At 43.0% G+C, this 22,041-nt stretch overlaps 1 protein-coding gene across 1 annotated transcript in view; it reads left to right on the forward strand.

Moving 5' to 3' along the window:
- PTTG1IP (PTTG1 interacting protein) overlaps positions 1-22,041 on the forward strand; it is a 232,575-nt gene that overhangs the window by 32,043 nt on the left and 178,491 nt on the right. The window contains exon 2 of the mRNA XM_085648636.1: positions 14,084-14,136. Within this exon, the coding sequence (XP_085504762.1) occupies positions 14,084-14,136 (53 nt within the window). The remainder of the gene's footprint in view (positions 1-14,083; positions 14,137-22,041) is intronic.

The following is a 22,041-nucleotide window of genomic DNA, read 5'->3' on the forward strand; positions in this document are numbered from 1 at the left end:
ACCCCCTCCTCCCGTCCTTCATTACAATAATGTTTTTGTTTCGTCATGAAATGAAGCGCTGTTGCAAGGGACCAGTCGTCATAATCCTTCATTTCTATGTCACAGAAACAAAAGTGTGCTTTGAATCTGTAAATAAAACGTACAGAGTAAGGGCGCATGTAACGGGCAGTCCTCATGGGAGGTTACAACAGTAGAAAAGGACTACTAAACAAATTAACCAAAGAAAAAGAAGCATTACCAAAAGACAGTCAAAGGAGACAATTAAAAACATGGGCAGAGCTTAAAGTCCATATTCTGAGAGCAGCATGTCTCGTAGAGACACCTCAACCGCTGCCTAGGCGAAACCTAAAAACTCTTTAAGGTTGCTCACATAGGGTCAGTCGACAGACTGCGCTGTCAAGCCAGACCTCTAAAAGGAAGTTTAGTTTGATATATAATATTTCTATCTTAGTGTCTTAGTTACCACTTGTGATAATGGTTTCATTAACCCACTGTGCTGCTCTATTTACTATTCTTCCCTCTGAGAGGCAATACAAAAACTGCAGGCCCTTAGAAAGAGGTCATCGTTGGGCAATTTGGGCACGGAGTTGGCACCTCAGGACTGCAGACTCCTTGAAAGTTTGATCTGGTCCTCAATCTTGAAGCCAGGTACTTGCCTATAACTGTTCTGTCTCTTGATCCTATTTTGAAACGTCCAGATGGTGGTTGTTCTGGCCAAAGAAAGACATGGCTAAGTCATGTGATCTGTTCTGTCTCTTTATGCGGACATAGTAATGAGTGTTATGTAGACACAGTGGTAAGTGTTAAAATATTAATCAGTATAGTTCTTGCCTGAACAGTGAGAGGTAACAAAGCATCATTTTTCCAGTTTAATCTATTCCTATTGAATATCGAGAACGTATACAAGTGTATCAATACCGCTCAATCTTTATAAATATATTATAATTGGGATCTATAATAAACGTTATATTAAACTTGTGCAGTTTCATCTTACCTAACATGGTAAATGACTGGCAGTAGCATTATTAAAAATGACAAAAGAAAAATACTATAACGTGTCAGCATATCTAAAAAGTCAAACTTGACATAATGTACGTTAATACAAGGTTGGAGAGAATTGCCCTGGATATGAAAGAGTAGCAGAGATGGAAACAAGTATGAAAGGCTGGCTTAGAGTTCGTTCCCTTTCCAAGGTCGCTACGGATTTGGTTTAGTAATATTGTCTGATAGCATGGGGTGGAGGCCGCTGTTAAAAACCAGTACACATTGTCACTTGGTGCTGCGACTATTTTTACGAGAGAAAGTAACCGATTACTTGGATTTCAGTGCTGCTCACAGGCAATAATGTTTGTTCGTTCCAACTCCCCATCGTATCTGGCACCCGGTGAATAGAGGTTGGGCTTGCGCTTGTGTGGACAAATGATTCAATTGGGTGTTTTGATCTTCTACGGCAACAAACTTTAAGCATGACAAATGGCCTGTAGCATGAACACTTGGGGAATAATCGGAGGGAGAGAAGCACAGTGTCGCCAGATCCCACGGGGGCTGAACGTGTCGTTGGGGACAAGGGCCGTACATTCCCTGGCACTGCTGGAGCCTGATCTGAGTTGTTTTCCATTTCTTCATTTATAAATAACTTCCGTTGCCGCAGACTAAAGCACCAAACTGAATACTTTAAAGGTTTTAGCTTTTGATTTTTTTTTTCCATTCGAAAGTAAACATCGAATATAGCACAAAGTCAATAGCATTGGAATCAAGTTATTTTCTGTCGTCCTCCAAGCTAGATATGGCGATTAAAAAAAACTTGTCTGATCGGCCTATGTTTGTTTATTCTATATCGGTTTTTTTTGTTGCTATTTGTGTTTTTGGACAGTTGGAATAAAACATTGCTGCAGGTGAAGGGGGTAGTATACTAGAAAACTATGAACGGCTGTTTTCTCAGACTGGTAGGGTGGCCGAGAGCGCTCTGGGAAGAGCTCAGTGACAGTTTCAATTGAGGCTTTCTTCTGTTTGTAATCATTTCAAGTAGTGTAAAAGTACATAAATATGTGATCATGTTTGAGTTCCAGTAATAACAAAAGCACAAATGCTTTCTATGCAGCAAGACCACGAAAAGGCGTTTTTATTTGGTGCGTCATTCATTCAAAATGTTTAATGACAAATAACCGAGAACTCTGGGAACATATAATTATTCCTTAAACCAGTTACAGTGAACAGTGGAGTGGGAAAAGTGAGTGTAAGGAATTTTGGCCACCAACCATGGTTTTCGTCCCCACCTGGTGAGTCTTCAGAGACCGCGCAAATACTATTGTCATTTTTAATAAAGAGCATTTCTTTAGCCACGCAGATTTGCTATAAAAGGTTATACACTCTATTTCACAGCAACCACTAAAAGATTCATTCTTCCTTCTTTATTTTTGAAAGATGCGTACACTGTGTGTAATACAGATCTTAGGCATACCTTTGAGTATGTGCCAAGAAGCATGTTCCACTCTTTAGCGGCACTACAGAAATTTGAATAGCTTGCTTGACTGAACATTTTGTTAGCGCTCCTACTGAGCAAGTGAACAATTCGAGATTGTACACAGCACCCAAAAACATCAAAGCATATACCTTTTAGTTACCTTAATGAGAACGACTTAAATATGCTGAATATTCATTTTAATTTGAATATGCAAAGACTTGTTCAAAGATGAATTCAGCCAAGTAGGTCCTGATTTCGAACAGTATTATTTAAAGCCAATTAATGTTCCTTAGAAAGACATCTGCAAGTGCTATAAAGAGCCATATTCAGCAATGTAAGCATCCATTTTAGAAACCTACTTCAGCCAATGAATAATTGTTTTAACGCTGTTTGACATAAAACGTCTTGGGTATAAACAAAAATCAGACATTAGAAATGACAGTGCTAATTTTGGCAATTTGGGGTAGTTCGCTCTTAGGCCTCTGTAACGTTTTGTCCACATAAGCTATCCGTGGCCAATGTGCATCCTTTTTTTCCAGCATTCTAGGGATTCTAAAGGTACCCAGGGTTTGTGGATTACCCTGGAGGGGACTGAGAAATGAGCACAAATATAGCTACATTTTGTGTTTTGGAGGAAAAATGGGGAAAAGTGCTGCAAAAGAAAGTGTCTGTTTTTTCCCCTGCTAATGGCATCAACTATGGGTTTGTGGTGCTAAAATTACCATCTTCCCAGCTTTCAGGAACAGGCAGACTTGAATTAGAAAACCAATTTTTTAAAACCGTTTTTGCATTTTACTGGCAGATAGCCCATTATTCCTATTTTTTGTGCTTGTACCTACTTCCAGATAGTGCTGTGAAACCCATGGTGGATCTCAAAGAGCTATACATTTCTGAATAGTAGACAAATTATGAAAGGTGTCATTTTTGTAGATCCTTCAAGGTTTATTTATAAAGAGTAACAGTTGAAATAAAATAATATTGAAATTGAGTGGAAAAAAAGCCATTTGTGTCTACGTTTTCATCTGTAACTTATTACTAAGGCAGATTTTCAAAAGCAATATACCGTTACATCCACTGGACCCTTCTGGTTGCGGGGATATGTAGGGCTTGTAGGTTCTCCAAGTACCCAAGGTACCCAAAGCCAACAACCAAGCTGTACCATGCAATGGTTTTTCATTGTGTACTGCCTATACAGAAGTTCATATGATAAGTTATAAAGAATGTAAAAAGAGTATGAAGGAAAACTCTTTGTGGGTAGGCCAAGTGCCCACGAAAGGGCACCAAACGATACCTAAGTGACGTATCACTTTTATCTGGAAACCTGGGGGTCTCCAGAATGGTAGGAAATTTGTGCCGGCCCTGTGGTACCACAACCTTCCTACACACAAAAGGGAGAAAAATTTGACTTTTTGGATTATTTGAGCTTTGCTGGGGATTCTGGGTAAAAAAACGCTGGGGGATCCACACCTCACTGGAATCTCCCGGATGTCTAGTTTTAAGAAATGTCTGGTTTTGGTAGGTTTCCCTAGATGGTCGCCGAGCCCAGGACCAATAATACAGGTTCCCAGCTTGTTTTGTGATAGTTGTGATGCCTCCACAATACATATGTTTTGGGCCCTTCCATGTTGTGGGCACTTGGCCCATCGACTCAAGTGAGGTGGCATTTTTATCGGGAGACATGGTGGAATGCTGGGTGGTTGAAAATAAGTGGTTTCCTTCTGATTCTGGAAGAATATGGCACAGAACTTCAAGGAAAATGTGTGATTTTAGTCACATTTTGAGGTACGCAGGTCATTGTGGGTAAGAAAACTTGATGGGATCCACAAGAGGCTCACCACTTTGTCCTCCCCTGGGTGTCTACTACACAAAAATATCTAGAGTTTGTAGACTTCCCTTACAAACAATGTACACCTTGGCAGAAAAAGACAGAAAAGACTAATATTACTGGACAACCATCTATTCCTCAAGTACACACACATACTGGTTGGATTTGGCAAGTGGTTGGGGGGAAAGATTCAAAATGTAAATTTTATTAACAAGAGATTTTACAAAAAAGATATACACTGTTAATAATTAAAAGTAAAAACAAAAACTGAACCAATGGCTCACAGCTCATGAGCTGTAAAGCTGTGACAAGGCACCAGCTGCTTTACATGCCATTTACACACCTTTCATGTGAGACACAGACAAAACCATTCACACCACCAGCTGTGGGCCCACCACATTATAACTATCACATCAACATACGCCATTCAAGTGCCCATCAAATTCATACACCCACATGACTGACACTGCTTTCGCACGGGTTGGGGGAGTGTGTGGACTGGCGTTTGGCTGGCAATGTGTGTAGTGACCAGCAAGTCACTTCCACACTCAGCCAGCCAAATGCCAGCTCTCACACACCGCCAGCAAAGTGCCAGTCCACGCACACCGCCAACAAAGCGCCCGTCCACACACACCGCCAGCCAAGCGCCAGGATGCACACACCGCAAGCAAAACGCCAGGATACACACACCGCAAGTAAAACACCAGTCCACACACACTGCCAGCCAAGCGCCAGTCCACGCACACCACCAGCCAAGCACCAATCCACGCACAGCACCAGCCAAGCACCAATCCACGCACACCACCAGCCAAGCACCAATCCACTCACACCACCAGCCAAGCACCAATCCACGCACACCGCCAGCCAACCGGCAGTCCACGCACACCAACCCACCAGCCAAGCGCCAGTCCATGCACACCACCAGCCAGGCGCCAGCCCATGCACACCACCAGCCAGGCGCCAGTCCACACTCAACGCCAACGCATTTTTTAAACAATAAAAATACAAACCAATTTGAAGAAAATAAAAAAACAACTATGGCCTCAAACACAACAGGTCTAACTAAATACATCAAACTACTGTCACCGGTGAAAACTGAACAAAAAATATAAAACTATACAGACCAGTCAGTTCACTTTTACGCTCACGGTTGCTCCCAACAATTATTTTGCTTATGGTATTATTTAAAACATTCAGGCATACATAGCACAGGCTTAGAAGAACACTCGGGGCCATGCATACGATTCTTGTTCCGCATGCCTCTGTGGACTCCGACTATACATCACCTACTGAGAGAGTGTTTATGGCCGTGGGAGGAATGTAATCACGGAAGTGGCGATTTGTCAATCAAGACTCAACCTCCACCACTCCAACTCTAGGAAAACTTGCCTGCTCCACTACAACAAGGCTACCTATCATTGCCTGCTGAAACTGAACAAAAGTAGTCTTTGTATCTGGGGAACACTCATTGAATACAACAAAAACATTGAAGGTTGCCAAATGAAACAGATGGACAGGCAACTTATGCTAAACGAATGACTTACGAACACCACTGTAAGGCTCCAATCTCTGATCTACTCTATCTACACCAATCGTGCTTATTTTACTCTCAAATGCACACAGGTTTGCACACTTCAGCAGCCAGACACTAAACAGTCACAGGTGAACTGTTTCATCGTGAATGGTAGACGGCATGTAGAAAGCTCTCCTGTCGGAAAATTGCATAGCTAGAAGTTAACTACGCAAGGCACTGCTCTGTCCCCTCTGACTTGTTTATGTTTTACTTTTACAAACAAGCGCTTTAGGGTAACCTTTACGGTTAGAGCGGATTATGCCACATGCAACAGTGTCCACTTTGAACAATTGCACATCAGTGTAGAAGTTATCTACGTATAAATGGTGCCCTTTGTTAAAAAGTCCTCTACCACATTTCCACACAATTTTCTCACTGACTTTAAAAGTAGACGGACAACCAGGGGGGTCAACAGTGAAATCTCTACCAGTGTACACCCCGAAATTATAGACTATATTCAGTACTACTCTGACAGCATATACATCTTGATTCCATAATGTGCCCTCCTGCTAGGAATGTACTGCCTAAAATCCAAACGGCCCTTGAACAGGATCAAAGACTCATCCACAGCTATTTCTTTCCCTGTAACATAGATCTCTGAAAAGCGATCTTGAACAGGACCAAACATTCATCCACAGCTATTTCTTTCCCTGGAACATAGATCTCTGAAAAGCGATCTACAAAATGATCCTGGACAGTCCAAATCCTGAAGAGATGGTCATAATCAGGGTGATCCAGCGGCATTGCTTAGGCATTATCAACAAAATGCAGCATCCGAAGCAGAAGCAAATACTGATAATGACTCATAGTTGCAGGAAATATAATGGTTGCCATCAAGGGACTAGTAGACCAATATCAAGCAAGCAACATCAAAAAAGTTCAACCCCACAACTTTTTCAGCTCAACCAGATTTGTGGGAATCCACCGGATAGCCCTGGATTGGAGCTTAAGTCTGGCACTGGTCTCTCTCAAAAACTGTTCAGCATAAAAATTAGTCTGTTCAATAATCGCATCCAAAAATACATTGGCCATAAACAACTGAAAGAAGTTTATAGGAAATATGTTTTCAGTTTTAAATCTATACCCAGCGATGCCACTACTGGCAACACAGACTGCACCATGTTTGGGTCAGCTCAGAGTTCAGCACTTCTAATGGGAAGCTTTTGAGCCCCAGGCTTCAATCCAGATGCCTCTTGCTGCACTATCGTCATATCAGTGTCCTCCTCTAAAAGAGGCATTGCTCTGCACCGGTGAGTGGCTTCATCATCAGATGATTCTTCTCTAACAGAAAATGTACTGCCAGAATCTTGCACTTCCTTCTCTGCCCCTGAAGCCGAGCCATGGTAAGAGGAAGATTAAAAAAGAAAGCTAACAACCTGCTGAGTGGTCCAAAAACTCGATTTTTGGCTAGCACACTAGCCAAAATCCCGTTTTTGGACCCGGGCCGGTCCTCTTGATTTTCAAGGGGTCCGCTTTTAATTCCAACTAAACCCGGTTTAACATATTTTTTTTTTCTCCTGTTAACGTCTCACTAGGATTCTTACCGTACGCAACTATGGCGAAATGATTTTTCCTAGACTTCAACTTCCTATTATGATTTAAGCATATACTACGGTAAGCGCGGTCTGGGTTGGTCCGCGAGAACGAAGGCTCACCTTTTCCCTATAACTAGGGACACTCCGGATAGATTTTGATTAGCTTCTTTCATGCCCCCTTTCCACTAAGGACATCCACAACAGACCTGATCAGTTATAAGAAAGGCCCTTTCCACAATAGAAACAGAATGCTCACACAGGCCACTACGGTTCAGACCCTCATGGAAGTCAGTTGATTCCCTTGATCACTAGATCAAGTAGAATGGTTCTTATACCAAGACGATTTAGAGGCTTGGTCTTTTAGTGCCTGTACACTGGCTATCCTACCTTATTATGTTATGTTAAAAAAATTTGTAGAGCGCTCGTACACCAAACGGTTTCATGGCGCTATAGCTACAGTGTACCTTGAGTGCGCTCTAAAGTTTTTGCTTTGTTGTATGTCTGTTTTTGTATCCCTATATGTAACATTACTCAATGATTTGGACACAGCAACTTCGTATGTATAGCTATGATTTACTCTGATAATCATGATGATGTCTCTAATGTTTCTTATAATTTAATGACATTTGGGCTATTTTTGTTAATTTATTAATCTATCTTCGTTTTCTCCTCTATCTTTCCATAACTCCTGTCCCTAGCTAACTGTTCACATCCCCATATCTGTTCCCCACTAATCTCAACTCTCCCTTCCCATCGACTTCTGTCCTTCTCAACACTCCACCTCCACTTTTCTATCTCCCCTGTTATTACCTCTTGCCAATTTTTTTCTGTGTTGCCAATTTACTCTGTGTTTCCGTGTTTTTCCTCCTACCAATTTCTTTTCCCACACCTTTTCCCCCCCTTATCTTTTCCCACCTCTCCCTGCGACTATCAAGCTCTTTCACTTTTATTCTTCATTTTCTTTTTTTCCCCTTCCTGCTTTACTCGATTATATTCTCTCAGTACCACACCATCCTGGTGGTAATGAATGTATACACATGTTTTGTTGCATTTCTGTAAATACGTATATACTATTGGATACCGGATTATTATGTTTGTTTGTCTCTGATGTACAGCCCTGAGGAAGCCCCAGGCCAGAAGGCCCAAGTGAGGGGGCGAAACACGTGTTGGCTGTTATATGATCCCTCACTTTGTCTCGGGGGAATCTATGCTCTGCCTCTGCTCTGCATGACTCAGAATCTTCTAAAGAGTCAAGCATCGTAATAGTATTAAGGAAGCAATACATTGGAATTTTCTTCACAAAAAGAATGATTACATTTACTTCTTCTGGCACATCCTGAAGTTCTGTTCCAGTAATGGGCAAGAGGTCTCCCAGTGCCAAGAACAAGTTACCTAGGATTGCTAAGGATCTGAACCTATTCCCCCCCCCCCCCCCCCTTCTCTGACCATGTGCGCCTTCTAGCCATGTGGGGTTTCTTCTCGTTCCGTGTGTAGGTCTCTGCCATGTGCTGGAGTTTTCCCAGCAAGTGTGGGGGATGGGTTTAGAGGGAGCATTTGCATAGTGTAGAGTATCTGAGGTAGAAGCTTCTTTTTTCACTGACAATATCCTACACACAGGAAAGAATTCTGGTCTCCAGTTCTGTAAACCCTGGTGAGTCGTGGCAAGTAGGTTAGCATAGTTTGGGTCGGCTGTCCTCCGCAAGGTTGGTAATAGAGCAAGGCTTAAGTAGGACACCCTGCTGCTCGTCCAGGGAGAGGGAAAATGGTGTTCCAGCAGAGGCGTAAGAACGTGCGGCAGGGCCATGGCCTCAGAGCCTCTGACTGAGTCCGGCCCAGGGGGGCGGGCCCTTCAAGTTTCGTTACGCCACTGTGTTCCAGGTGGGTCTGTTCAGCCTGATTGTGTCAGGTTTAGGATCTGGGTATTTTGAATATTCACGTTGAAGCCTGAGACTTCTCTGAAAGCCTCGATTTTGGTTATGAGAGCTGGGAGGGAAGACAGGGGCTGAGTAAGGACTATCATGCCGTCTTCGTCTTAGTGGGCAATTTTATGTTCCTGAGGGCAAAAGACACTACCCCTGATCGGAGTATTCAGGCGCATCCTCTCCGTGAATGTTGCCATACATAACGCGAAGAGGAGGGAGATGAAGGGCAGGCTTGTTTGGTGCCTTCTGCGATTGCAAAAGAGCGGGAGATGAGGCAGTTAACCCTCACTTGTGCTGTATGGTTGGTATATCCACTCCATCCCCATCTCGTGAATCTTTCCCCTAGCCCCTCTCTCCATGACCTCCCTGAGGAATGGCCAGTCTACCCAGTCAAAAGCCTTCTTGGCATGAACAGTGCCGGTTGCAGGAGTGAGCAGCTTTATCTGTAAGTTGGAGGCGGTGTTTAATGTTGATGCTACACCCTCTTGCAGGGATAAAGCCGTCCTGGTCAGAGTTGATGAGCCCCTGCTTGTACGGGTTTAGACGAGCTGCAAGGATTGCCGTGAACCGTTTGGCATCAACATTTAACAGGGGAATGGATCTGTTTAAGGAGCAGAGCTTTGTCTTTTCTAGGTTTGGTAATGACTGTTATCGCCGCCTCCCTCATCGTGGTGGCATCGCTGCAAACAAGTTGAATAGGTGTGCCAGGACAGGGACAAGCTGGGGTTCGAAGAGCTTATAGAAGCCCAGGGTAAATCCGTCAGGTCAGGTCAGGTCCTGGGGCTTTGCAGGGTTGTAGTCCAGAGATGGCGGCTAGAGGATGTCAGCCTCCAGTGAGAGTGCCTCCCCCTCGGGGTGTCATATGACTGGTGTGCAGGAGAGGAACCTATTTATCACAACAAGGTCTGTTTCCACTGCTATATATAGTGTGGCATAGAAGTGCTGAAATGTTTTGGGAATGTCGATATTGCGATATGTCGCAAAGCCTGCCTCCTTTCGTATCTCAGGGGTCCTACTCTTTTGGATTTGTGGGCTGAGAGGCATCCTACCTTATTTCTCCCTGCGTAGTACTTTTGCTTGGTGCTTATGAGAATATATTCAGCCCTGTCCCAGTCAAGGGCTTTAAGTTGTCTCCAGGCCAGAGCCAACTCTCTGCATATTTTGCCCGCTTGCCTGTGTGTCATAAGTCTAGTGGGAGGCTGAGAAAAAGATGTAACCCCTAGACACGGGATACTTGAACCACCAATCATCTGTAAGGCCTGCGTCTTGCAGCCATTACAGACAAGCTTCCGCAAGGGCCCCAATGTGGTCTTGCCGCAGAGATGACCTGTCCAGTCAGTTGTGTTGTACAATGTCTTTGTCTGGGGAGGCTATGATGGGGCCCACCGTGTCTAGCAGGCACTGCTCTTGGTGATCATTGGGAGTGTACAGTGTGGTGATCGTGAATTTATAGGCATGGAAGTAGATCCTTAACAACAGGAGTCTGCCCATTATGCAGCTTGAGTCTGTATGATCTAGCCCTGGAATCGCTACTTCTGCCTTCTTGCTGTGGCCTGGCAAGAGAAATTGCTGGTCGAATTAGTGGGATGGCAGTCCCTTCCAGTCATTTTTTAGGAGATGAGTATCCTGGGGCAGCACTATGTCGTATTTGAAGGACTAAAGGTGGGATAGGAGGACAAGGCTTCTTAGAATCTTGATCATTTGTGTGGAGTGGTGTCGCGCAGGATGGGTGGGACCCGTAGGTGGCTGTATATGCTATGAGTTGTTATGGTGTGCATTTGCTCTGGGATATGTGAAGCTTCTGGAGACTGTATCGAGTAGGGTACGGTGACGCTGAACTGGATAGGGGTTTCAACTGAAAGATGAACTACTCCCTTTAGGGGAGTCTCATGTGAGTCATTAACTTGGGCCATGTCATCTACGACAGGGGAAGGGCAAGGGGGCATTCATTTGTGGGTTGTGTGGCAGCTCCTTCAACCTGGTCAGTGGAATTGAGCAGGTGTGCCTGCTGCGCTGACTTACTTGGTTTCCCCTAGGTTTGGCTGCTGTGCTTGGGCCCTTTATTCCTTGGATCTTTCGGGAAGGGGTTGTCTTGTGGCTTTTAATGGGGAATTAGGCTCAAGTTTAGGATTGAAGAGTGTCTTGGCTCTGAATGTGATGGAGGAGTGCTGTACATTCCTGGTTGCTTTCATCTCCAGTAAGTTTGAGAGTGCCCTTTCGTGTGGGGGCACCAGTGTAATTTGCTGGGTGACTCCTGCTTCGGGCATCCCTGGATCGTGCTTTGTGTTCAGACCCCTCTTTTGGGGGGTGTATACCCAGGATAAATGAGGCCTCCGTTATGGTGCATATGAAGTGTCTTTTTTTGACCCAGATGAAAATTTGGCGAAATGGGTGCCGCCATTTGTACTTGTTCAAACAGGAATGTAATGGCTGGCTTAAGAGCGCAGTACCTCTGGAACGTGATAGGTGACCATTCTTGATATAGCCAGAGCATATTGCCCTCAAAAGAGATTGGTCCTTGGTCTTGTACTGCATTAATTATGTCTTCTTTTGAGCTGTAGTTATGAAAGCAGGTGAGGATGCATTTAAGCTGTCCTGATGCATTTGAGGGGCAACCAGCCCTGCGCATGCGGTCGAGTGGGAGGTTCTTCCCCAACAGTTCTGGGAGTATGTGGCTGAATACGTTATCATTCATACTTCAAAGACTAATATACATTATTTGCTTTTACATACAAGACCTGAGTGCTGAATCTCCATTCTATGAACCAAAGTAGGCAGCAAAAGGTTTTTTTTTAGTTGAACATTTATTATCTTTTTCAGAATTTGTCTGACACCCAGATGTCCGTGTCTGGCAATTTATGTTTCGATATCAAATCATCAAACAGTGATATTTTTATAGTTTCCTCAGATATGCCATAGACAGGTATACATCAAACAAACACCAGGATTTGTTTTACCTTGGTGACGGGGGATTTGTTGTTTTGAAGGTAGGAGGGATCGTAACCAACATCTATAGTATTCAGTTGACCCATGTCCTGAACAATGTAACCTCCATTTCCCCTTGCTTATGCCTGTTGTTAAGTATGCATATTTCAATGACTGGGACGTTTGTGCCTGCAAATATATGAAAGCTACTAAAACTACTAGAGAACTCTAGTTACAAGTAAGTAACTTGTGTCTTGTTTTCAAAGAGGTTTTCATTTGTTACCTTCTCTTTTGGGGCTTATTGTAAACAGAATTTAAATTACCCCTATCAGTAGCTATCCCGGCCTCGGGTTCACCACCCCTGGTCAACTCGCTTAACTGTCCATTACGCAGTTGCTGATACCCCATGTCCATCATAGTTTGTAGGAAGCAGAAGGCAAGGGAGTGTCTCTAGAAATTAGCACCCAGATTCAGGGTACCAGGCCCTCTGATATCCAGTGCTGACACCCCCGCCACAGGCCTGCAACCGTTTTTCTTACACCTTCAAAGCAGCATCTTGCAAAAGGAGTGCATATACTTGGTTGTAGCAAGTCTTGACAAGTCAGTACATCTGCAAAGTTATTCCCTCCATTTCTGATCTTTCTCATTAACACGTGCCCTGAAAGTAACACCTCACAGGTTCTGCATAGGCAGTAGATTTAGATTTATTTCAGACCTGGGTTGTAATGCATGCATAAGCCTTTTGATATTTAGAAATGTGAGAAATGTGATTGTCCATCAGGATTTAAGAATGCTAAGATAGGGCATCTCATATTCGGGATGAAGAAATAGAAAGTGTTAGTACTAGATGTGAACTCTCACGGGGGATCGGCAAACGTGAACGTCGGCTACATTAATATTGTTGCTGCTTAATGAGAACTATTTGGAGAATTAGCATGAGAAGCAGAGAGGTTGTGATGGTTGACGCCAGTTCAAGGCATTGAAAACCATTGGCCTGAAATAATTCTATGGCGTGTTCAGCATCGCTTATGAAAATTGAAACTTGCATGGTGAAATGGAAACTCGCACATAACTGGCTGGTAGCTCCGGAGTGGGGGGTGAAACTAAGTTCGATAAGAGTGAGGGTGTGGCCTACACCCCCCCCGCCCCCCAATTGCTATTGTCTAGTAAGGAGTGTCCTTCATATTCTGTTGTAGCAGTGTATACTTTGTAATTGCTATTGATGTGTAACTATCACATTGTTGTTAGAGGTTGCATGCTATGTGTAGCTAACAAATAGACCCAATCCCATGATTTGAAACTAATGACAGAGAGGGCACAAGACTGCATTTTCAAACCGCAAAATACTACGCAAGCGTACGAACCTTACTGCTAGACAATTAAGGTTGCTTCCTAAACTACATGTGTTTTTGATGGAGAAACTGTTTCACAATCATGCACGAACGTTCGTTACTTTCACGTTGGGACTCTCTTAAATTATTCATAATTTACTGCAATACGCCAATGTTCACAGTGTAGCAGTTTTTCATTTTTCAAAGATCAGTAGTCTTCCTGGTGAAAATAAATACAGTTGGTAAATAATTCTGTGGCGGTTCACCAGGCTGGCAAATTAGAAGACTAGATGGGTTTCAATAATGTAAACATCAGTTCAGTGTTGGAAATGCTTCACCTAATTTCATCAGAGATGGGCTAAATGCTGACACTCTTCAGTTTCATATGACTACTAAATCTCTAGTCGGTTTTCCTTCACCATGTGAAGATTACAAAAGTATCTTATTTTATGCTTTGCTTTCAACGCTCTTCCCAAATGACATGATAACCGAGAACTTTTTTTCACAGAATGCTCTAAATTTACCAATACCACCTGTGAACAGTGCCTAAAGAATGTCACAGTGAGTACAAAATCGCATGTGTTGTTTTGTATCCTATATTAGCATTTATTACCACGGGGTGGGGCACTAGAGTGCATTATCGGACAGGTAGCATGCTACCCTGTGGAAGAGTCTGTGATTGACAGAGTGTATTTGTTGTGACCAGATGGGTGTTCTGACCTTGTCTTTGGGTGCTGCAGATATCAGTGCCTTAGAGGAGTAGGTGTTAGAGGTATTTGCACTGACTGTGATTATCTTACAGTAGGAATTAACTCTTAAAGTTCCATATTACAATTTATGGTTTCAGGTCATACCCATGTTGGCTGCAGCGTTTGGGTCAGTCGTTCTAATGTTTTGTGAGTTTGAGAAGAGAGGGATGAGAAAAGGGTAAAGAGGCAGAGATCTACCTCATTGGAGAAGTGTGGCTTAATGATTAGAGCGGCAGACCCTGATGCAGAGGTCTAGCCCGGGACCAGGGTTCAATTCCCCGCCTCGGCGGGTCTTGGGCTCAAAAATTCCACGGACCTGATAATTCTCGCCTCGGTGCCTATTCCAATCATGGAGTCCCACTCTGCAACTCTGGGCAATAGCTTGCTTAATCTCCACAACGGCCCCCACAACGCTAAGGATGCCTGGCCTCCACCTTTGGGGTGCCCAGGAGTGGACGCCTCAAAGGGAAAGCCAGGATGGGTTCCACAGCGGTATTCGTACAACCGCCTTGAGACCCTTGCGGGTGAGTAGTGCGCTATACAAGTATCAATTTACAATTTACATTTACCTCATTAGTTAGGGGTAGTCCAGCTGGGAGAAGAGATTAGGTGGACTTCAGCAAATAAGCAGCTGCATAGCACTAATCTAGCCAGAGAGGCATTTTATGCATATACTCCAAACGAAAGACTGCATGTTAATAAAGGGAAGTTCTTTAGTCCATATGACAAGATGTTCAAGGGAAAGAAGCTGCCATATGAGTTACTTTATACTAAATGTAAATTGGTAACATAAACAGTAGCCATGCTGCTTTTAAAAGTCAAGGATGACCAGGTCCACCTCATGAGTGAGAAAAGAAGTGGAACCGCAATTAAGCAAAAGCTACATAATCCTAAAAGGCAAACATTTCACTAATTCTGCTTGGACTAAGGAGGTCAAAATTGGGAACAAAGGTACTCTCCTCAAGCCCCCGCTCCAGAAGGCTCCTAAAGACGTGCAAATTTTAGTTCGGTCACGGTTCAAACCCTTGTCAGGCCAGCGTCCTTCACATTTGTGAGAAAGTGACGGAATGCTTGGTAGTTTGCTGCCCTGAAAGAACACGAACGAATTGGCCTGCCTTTCTATGCTTTTGATCTTTCCTCTTCAGCCCAGTACGTTTTCAGAAATATTACTTTTTTTTCGTTTTTATAAGGATGGACTCTTCTCCTGCCCTTATAGATTTTTCTCCCAAACAACTTCCACTTTCTTTATTAGTGCAGAATGACATTTTAGGGTTAAAAACAGAATGGAAGGAGCCTTACTGTGCTTCTTTTGTTTCGACCAGTCTCATTTTGTTCAATCCTGGTGCAGTTCTTCTCTCACCTGTAAGCTTTTATGCATGTCTCCTCCACAAGTTAACTTTCATTCTGACCTCCTCTGCTTGGTCTCTTCCCACTCTCCTTCTCCACTCCCATTCTTGCTAGAGGTCTTTCTTACAAACCATCGTAGCCAAACAGGTGCCATTTCCTGTTCTAGACAACAATCAAAGTATGTTGATTGAGTCTTTTGGACGCTGCAACTCTTATCTTTCCTGGGAGAAAGAAGCTTGCTGAGGGTCTGATTTATTCAAGAACTCCTGTCATGAGTAACATTTAGGGAAAAATCAAACTACCCCTAATACTTCAAGGCTGGCAGCAATAATACTTTGTGCATTTTCTTGGGAATTTGGTTCCATTCTCCTAATACTTGCCATTGCAGGGTTATCGCCCACAGCCTGCTTTTATCATCTTTTTAACGTTGAAGACCGTGTCGGCTAGTAGTTTTTAGTCCCCCCTTCACCTTGACTACAAATGTCTTCGTGGCGAGGTTGATTGTCAGTGCCCTGGGAGAGAGGTGCTTTGTTCATACATATGGTATTGCATTCTGTTTTAGCGCTTATACCCATCCCTTTACAAGAAACCAAAAACAACTTTGCAGACATAAACACTGCCCAGGTTGGACACAGTTATCTGTCGTAACTAATAAAAAGAGGCGAAACCTCACTGTCTGGAGAATACCATGTGAAGCAGATAACATGACTTAGTGGAAGAAGAAAGGACGAGTGTAGGCAAAAGGGGGAGGAACAGGAAACGTCAAGATCACAAGTGCCCTCCAGAGGCGGTCTGGATTGAAGTGGAGATTTAAAGAGGATCAAAGTGTGTACATTACAATTGTAGCAAGCAGAAAACAAATTCACAGAAAAAATTATCCCCACCCGGGACCAACCATCAGTCGTAATTAATAAAACAAGCAGAAATCTGACCATCTGGAGAACATCAGTCTCTAGGCTCTGGTAATATGGCGTAGCAGAAGGAGAGTGGGCGATTGCTATGTGGACGAATCGAAGAAGGTCAAGATCACAATGGCCACTTGAGGGGGTAGCCATTGAATGTGAGGATCTAACCACCATCAGTCCCAGTTTATATCCTCCAAAACCTTTATTTCTTGTTAGTTGAAAACATGTTCTGTGTTAATTACTCAAAGATTACAGGCATTGTAAACCAAGGAAACTCTGCTTCTCCCCGCTGCCATCCTCCGTTTTGGGGTTGTCTGGAAATGTGGGTTTTTCAAAACATTGCAGAAACAAATTTTCAGATATGTTACAATACAGAATATTAATGGTGTCCAAAGCAATGCCAAGAATACAATACTTAGTAAAAATCGCATGAAAAGCTCCTTTAATCCACAGGGACCAACGAGTTAACAAGCCAATAAAGCAGGCAAATCATTAAGTAAATGTACCTGCATAACTAAGAATATTGTCTTCCATTTATAACAGCAGTGTGAGAATTTTTCAAAATCTGTGGTAACTGCTTATAGAAAGGGATTCAGGAACACTTTCAGTGGTAATTGGTCATTATCGTCTGCTGTACAATCCTGTCTTTATTGATGGGAAAATACTGCCTTGTAGTAAGGCCCACTGCACCGGCTTATCTTCGCTGGTATATGCCCCATCTGGAAGTATTTGCATCACTTACACTGAACCCCATTCTAAAGCAAAGTGGCATTGGAAAAATGTTGGAATCTTGGACTCAAATTAAGATTAGCTCTGAGGTTGTCCTAAAGAAAAACTCTCACCTTGTTCTTCATTTCTCTCTATCCTCCTTGCATTCAATAAACCTGAATACAGCGTAGAGCTCAATAATCTGGATCAAAAATAGCAACCACCCGGCTGAAACTTGCTGAATCGAATTTCAAAACAAATGATCACTATTTGCTCCTCAGATATTACAGAGCTGTTGACAGTATCTCTGTGATGAGGGACAACAATCCCAACCCACTGAACACATGAAGGGGTGCACCACGGAATGCCTTTTCCAATAACAAAAGACTGACCAATTCCTTTATGTAAAAAATTCATTTATTTCAAATGACATCAAAAGTGTAGGCAGCCTACACTTTTGATGTCATTTGAAATAAAGGAATTCTTGGTAAGTTTTTTGTTATTGGAAAAGGCATTCCGGTGGTGCACCGCTCCACGTTTGTCCAGTATCTAATCTGCTTTGCAGTCTGCACCCAATAGCGGCAGGTGCAGGAGTTGAATGTGCACACCTTTCTAAATCCCCATTCAATACAGTAACAAGAAAAACATAGCAGCGAGGTGCGGCTACTGTGGTCCGCTGTTGGTCTGTGCTTGTTGTCCACTGAAACCACATACTTAGCCCTCCTGTAGAAACTCTCTGGAAACCCCAAAGAACGTACTAACTGCCATCTCTGCTGTTATTAATAAGGTAATATTTCCTTGGGGCATCTTCTCTGCACTGTTTTCCTTCCCAGTATTCTCATTTAACACATTGTTTATAAAAAGGAATAACAGCAAATTGTCCAATATGCCATTGAGGAACGACATCATATTCTTTGTGAAGAGATGTTCTGTAGTCATACAGTAGGCATACTCTTATATAATGAAATTGATATTACAGGAAAAAAGGTTGGGGTTCGATTCCTCAAGGTCCTTAATGGTACTTAATCAGTTTGTCCATGATAGTTCTCTTGTGGAGGTTGTTGGGGGAGAGAGGATGCGACGGGTTGGTACCAATAATGTAAATTCAGATGAGAAATGCACCCTTATATTTGCTCTTTTTGAATGCTGCTACTTTAGGCCTGTTCTGTGCATCATGCCACGATCTTGGTTGTGATTCTCTACACACAGTCAGCAGCAGTACTTTAGACAGAACAGTTCCAGTAAATTCGTGCTTTTCACACAATTGGGTGTTCGATGATGTCTGATAAAGTCCTCCACATACTTCTGAGAAGTATGTTCTGTAACTCTGCAAGATCCTAAACCGGAAGATCACAAAGCGATTATTAGAGCACTTTGACAGTACTCGAGTAGATCACAGGACTTAATCTGGCTTCAGACCAATGAGCGGGGTTTGGGGCACTCTAGCAGAACTCAATTTCTTTTATTGTCCATTAAGATGAGGGTTTTCAATCAGTAGACGGTGGGATCCAACTGCCTTGATAATGAATGGGTGTTTCAGGAGCCACCACTTTGTTGCAAACTACAGTCAGCAAACTGGTTTAAACACCAGTCCAAAATGAAGAGGTGGATGGTTATCACACCCTAGCAATTTTCTGACTACAGTTTCAGAATGCATTTGAATTTTCCATGTTGAAGGCATACACATTTAATAATGATTATTATTAAACTCAACCAAAATATTGACACATCAGCTGTGTTTTGGGTCACGAGGGGTGAATAGTGCTAGCCGGCCTACATTTTATCCCTTCTTTCCGGCTGGATGTTCTAGAATCGTGAGCCCACTGCTGTTGCTTCCTCTAGCTGATTGCTTCTAGGAGGAAGAGGGCTCCCAGGTGCACTTCCTCTCGTTCAATAACGGAGGGTGTGTCTGTCCACTCCCCAAGCTGCGTGCAAACTGATGGCTGCTGCATCTTGTGGATACTTATAAGAGTTGAAGCCTTTTCCCCTGCATTCAAGGTCAGATTCCACCATATTTGGATAATTGTGATTCTTCTTTTTCCTCAGTGTTGTACATTAACCTTTCTTTTTGTATTTTATTGGAATCTGGCAATCAGGTTGCTTTTCGAGGCACATGGGTAGTGTGACTTGCAAGGTGTCACACTGACGCAGGTGAAAGCCTTAATGGATATTCACCCCTCGCAGGCTGAGGCAACACAACCTGAGGGACGCATATATTTTTTCCCCCTTGGCTGTTTTTTTCCCATCTTGTGTTGGAGATCTGATCGAAATATCTTGAGGCCTGCTAGACAGTGTGCTATATCCAGAGCGTGAAAGGTCTGCTCAGCTTTTTTCATATGCTTGTTCCTTGTGCAATCCTACTGATTAAACACATACCTACTTTAGTGTTTAATTTTAAGCTAAATGTCCTGTGAAACAGATCGTCTTTCATTGTCCCTGTCTAAACTTCTGTAACTTGAGCTTTGCTCTCAGTCTCTGTACGGAGAATACTGGAAACCATCATCAATTACCTAAAATTAACTTTAGCATCTAGCTCAGTGTACATATGTTGTGTCTAGCTACACACGTACTACAATTACCCTTTATGTCTTATCTTGGTCTCACTCTCATTGTGTTCAACCTTAAGAGAGTCGAGACCCACGTGGGAGCCTTTGTGGCTTTTGAACAAGGGTTTGGTACCAAGGGCCCTGGAATACTAGTGATCAATGACTGGTTATTAACAAGGAAACTCCCCAGTATTCACTAAACTATCTGCAGGTGTGCCTAAAGCGTAGTGATCTCTGCCAAACAGGTACTCTGCTGGCCCAGGAAGCGTAGGGCGAGAACCTCGTAATCCCACCCCTTATTTTGGCTCTATGTTCATGTCTAGGCTTCTCTGAATGGTTTTTGATGGCATAAGAATTTTGGCAATCCACCCTCTCTGCAAATGACAGGCTCTCTCTGTTTTTTTCGTCCTAGTTTATCGCCTCTTGAGTATATTCAGGTAATATTCTTAAGTTTGTTGCTTTGGAAAGTAGCTTTAAAACCAGACTCTTAACTCGCATCAACCCCCTCTCATCACCACCATCCTCCACAAACAGTACTTTCCTTCCTCAGTATTCTTCCTGAAACAAAACCCCTCTTGTGTGTAAAACATGTAACAATGAAGCATGCGATTGAGTTATTGTAATATGTGTATTGTGCAGTGCAGCAGGCAGGAGGTCCTGATGTTGACCAAGTAGAGTGATACTACCGGGGGTCGTTCAGATAAGTATAGCGGGGTCTCTGGTTTCTTTCTAAACACAAGTAGGTATGGCGAAAGTCACAAGGCAAGAAAAAATCTTTTCCGCACTGCTGGAGCGTGGACAGAAATAGTCACCCACTGAGTGTGCGTTGACATCTTGGAACCACCACTCTTTGGAAGAGAAGCTGTGGATGTTATCGCCGAGGCGGCTTCAGCATCTATAGTAATTAGGGGACCTCGAAGTGATGTTTCAGTGCATTGCGGTACTTGCAGTCTCTCGCATCGTATTAAAGTTAACAACAGAGGGTTGGTCGTCACTCGGACCCGAGTGTGTTCTGGTATTTGAAATCTTTCACATGCCCAGATTTTCGTATTTGTTTCTCAATGTAAAGTCAGTATGGCACTGCTTCTACGCAGGCTCCTTACATACACTGACCTTCACTGATCTACAGAGGAGCTCAGCTTTTATCCTGGGAATGTGGACCGACAAGTCTTAATGTGCGAGTCCCTCTTTGAGGCCGCCTGGCAACGTGAGAATGCTGGACTGTGACTAAATTGTGTGCTTTGAAAGTGATTATAGTTAATCAGCTTTGGAATCTGAAAGGGTGGAATTCAGAATCTGGAAACAAACAATGAAACCTTGCAGTGTACTTAATGAAAGCGAACACTTTATTTTAAGAGGCATGAAGTGTTGAATCCTCTGTTTACACAAAGACTGAAATTGGGTTTTTCCCAAAGACTGAACTCCAAAGACAAATTTCCATTTGTTGCCCCTTTTTATATTTCAAATATTGTATGCAACCTTTGCTTGTCTTCTCTTTAAGGACAGGAAATTGTGTTCAGTTCTTGTGGTATGCTGTCTGTACCAAAGTCGAGATTGCCATCCTCTGTATGCAGGTGACCTGATGACAGTTCAAATTCTTAGCGATGATTACATTTTCCTGTCGAACCATTAACTGCATTTGCCATCATGTTCAAAAGACGCACTTTTTTTCTGATTCCGATGGTAGTAAAAGGTAGAGTACTTCGCAACCGTTGGGTTGCAACAGTTCCGCTTGTTTACCACCATTGTGGTTTTAGGAAATGAGCTCCACTTCTGCTAGGATAATAGATTTCTTTTGGTTTTGTTTTGCAGCTCGTGTATGGATGTAGATTTTGCTGATAAATTCATAAAACATTTAAAGGGTCCGCAATAATTCAACGTGCACATTTTAGCAGTAAATTTCTTGGAGAAAGTCGGCGCTTATTTTGAGCCAGTAGTTGCAGGTGGGGCCCACCAGCACTTATTATTCCTCATCATACTTTGCCCTAGAAGAAGAGGAAGAAAGACACAGACGTGGGAGGTTGAGTAAGACATAAAAACTGACGAAAAAGTCAACATAGATGGCCAGGGAGTTCCTGATGATTAATTAAAGGGGGATGAAACAGACTTGCAATAATTTAAACTTAAAGACAAAGTCAGAAAACCTAATGGAGCAAAATTGAAGATTAGTGGCCTTGTAAAAATTGGGAGACATCCTTAAAAGAGCAGAGA

Source organism: Triturus cristatus, chromosome 3_2 (genome assembly GCF_964204655.1).
Source record: "Triturus cristatus chromosome 3_2, aTriCri1.1, whole genome shotgun sequence".
NCBI lineage: Eukaryota > Metazoa > Chordata > Amphibia > Caudata > Salamandridae > Triturus > Triturus cristatus.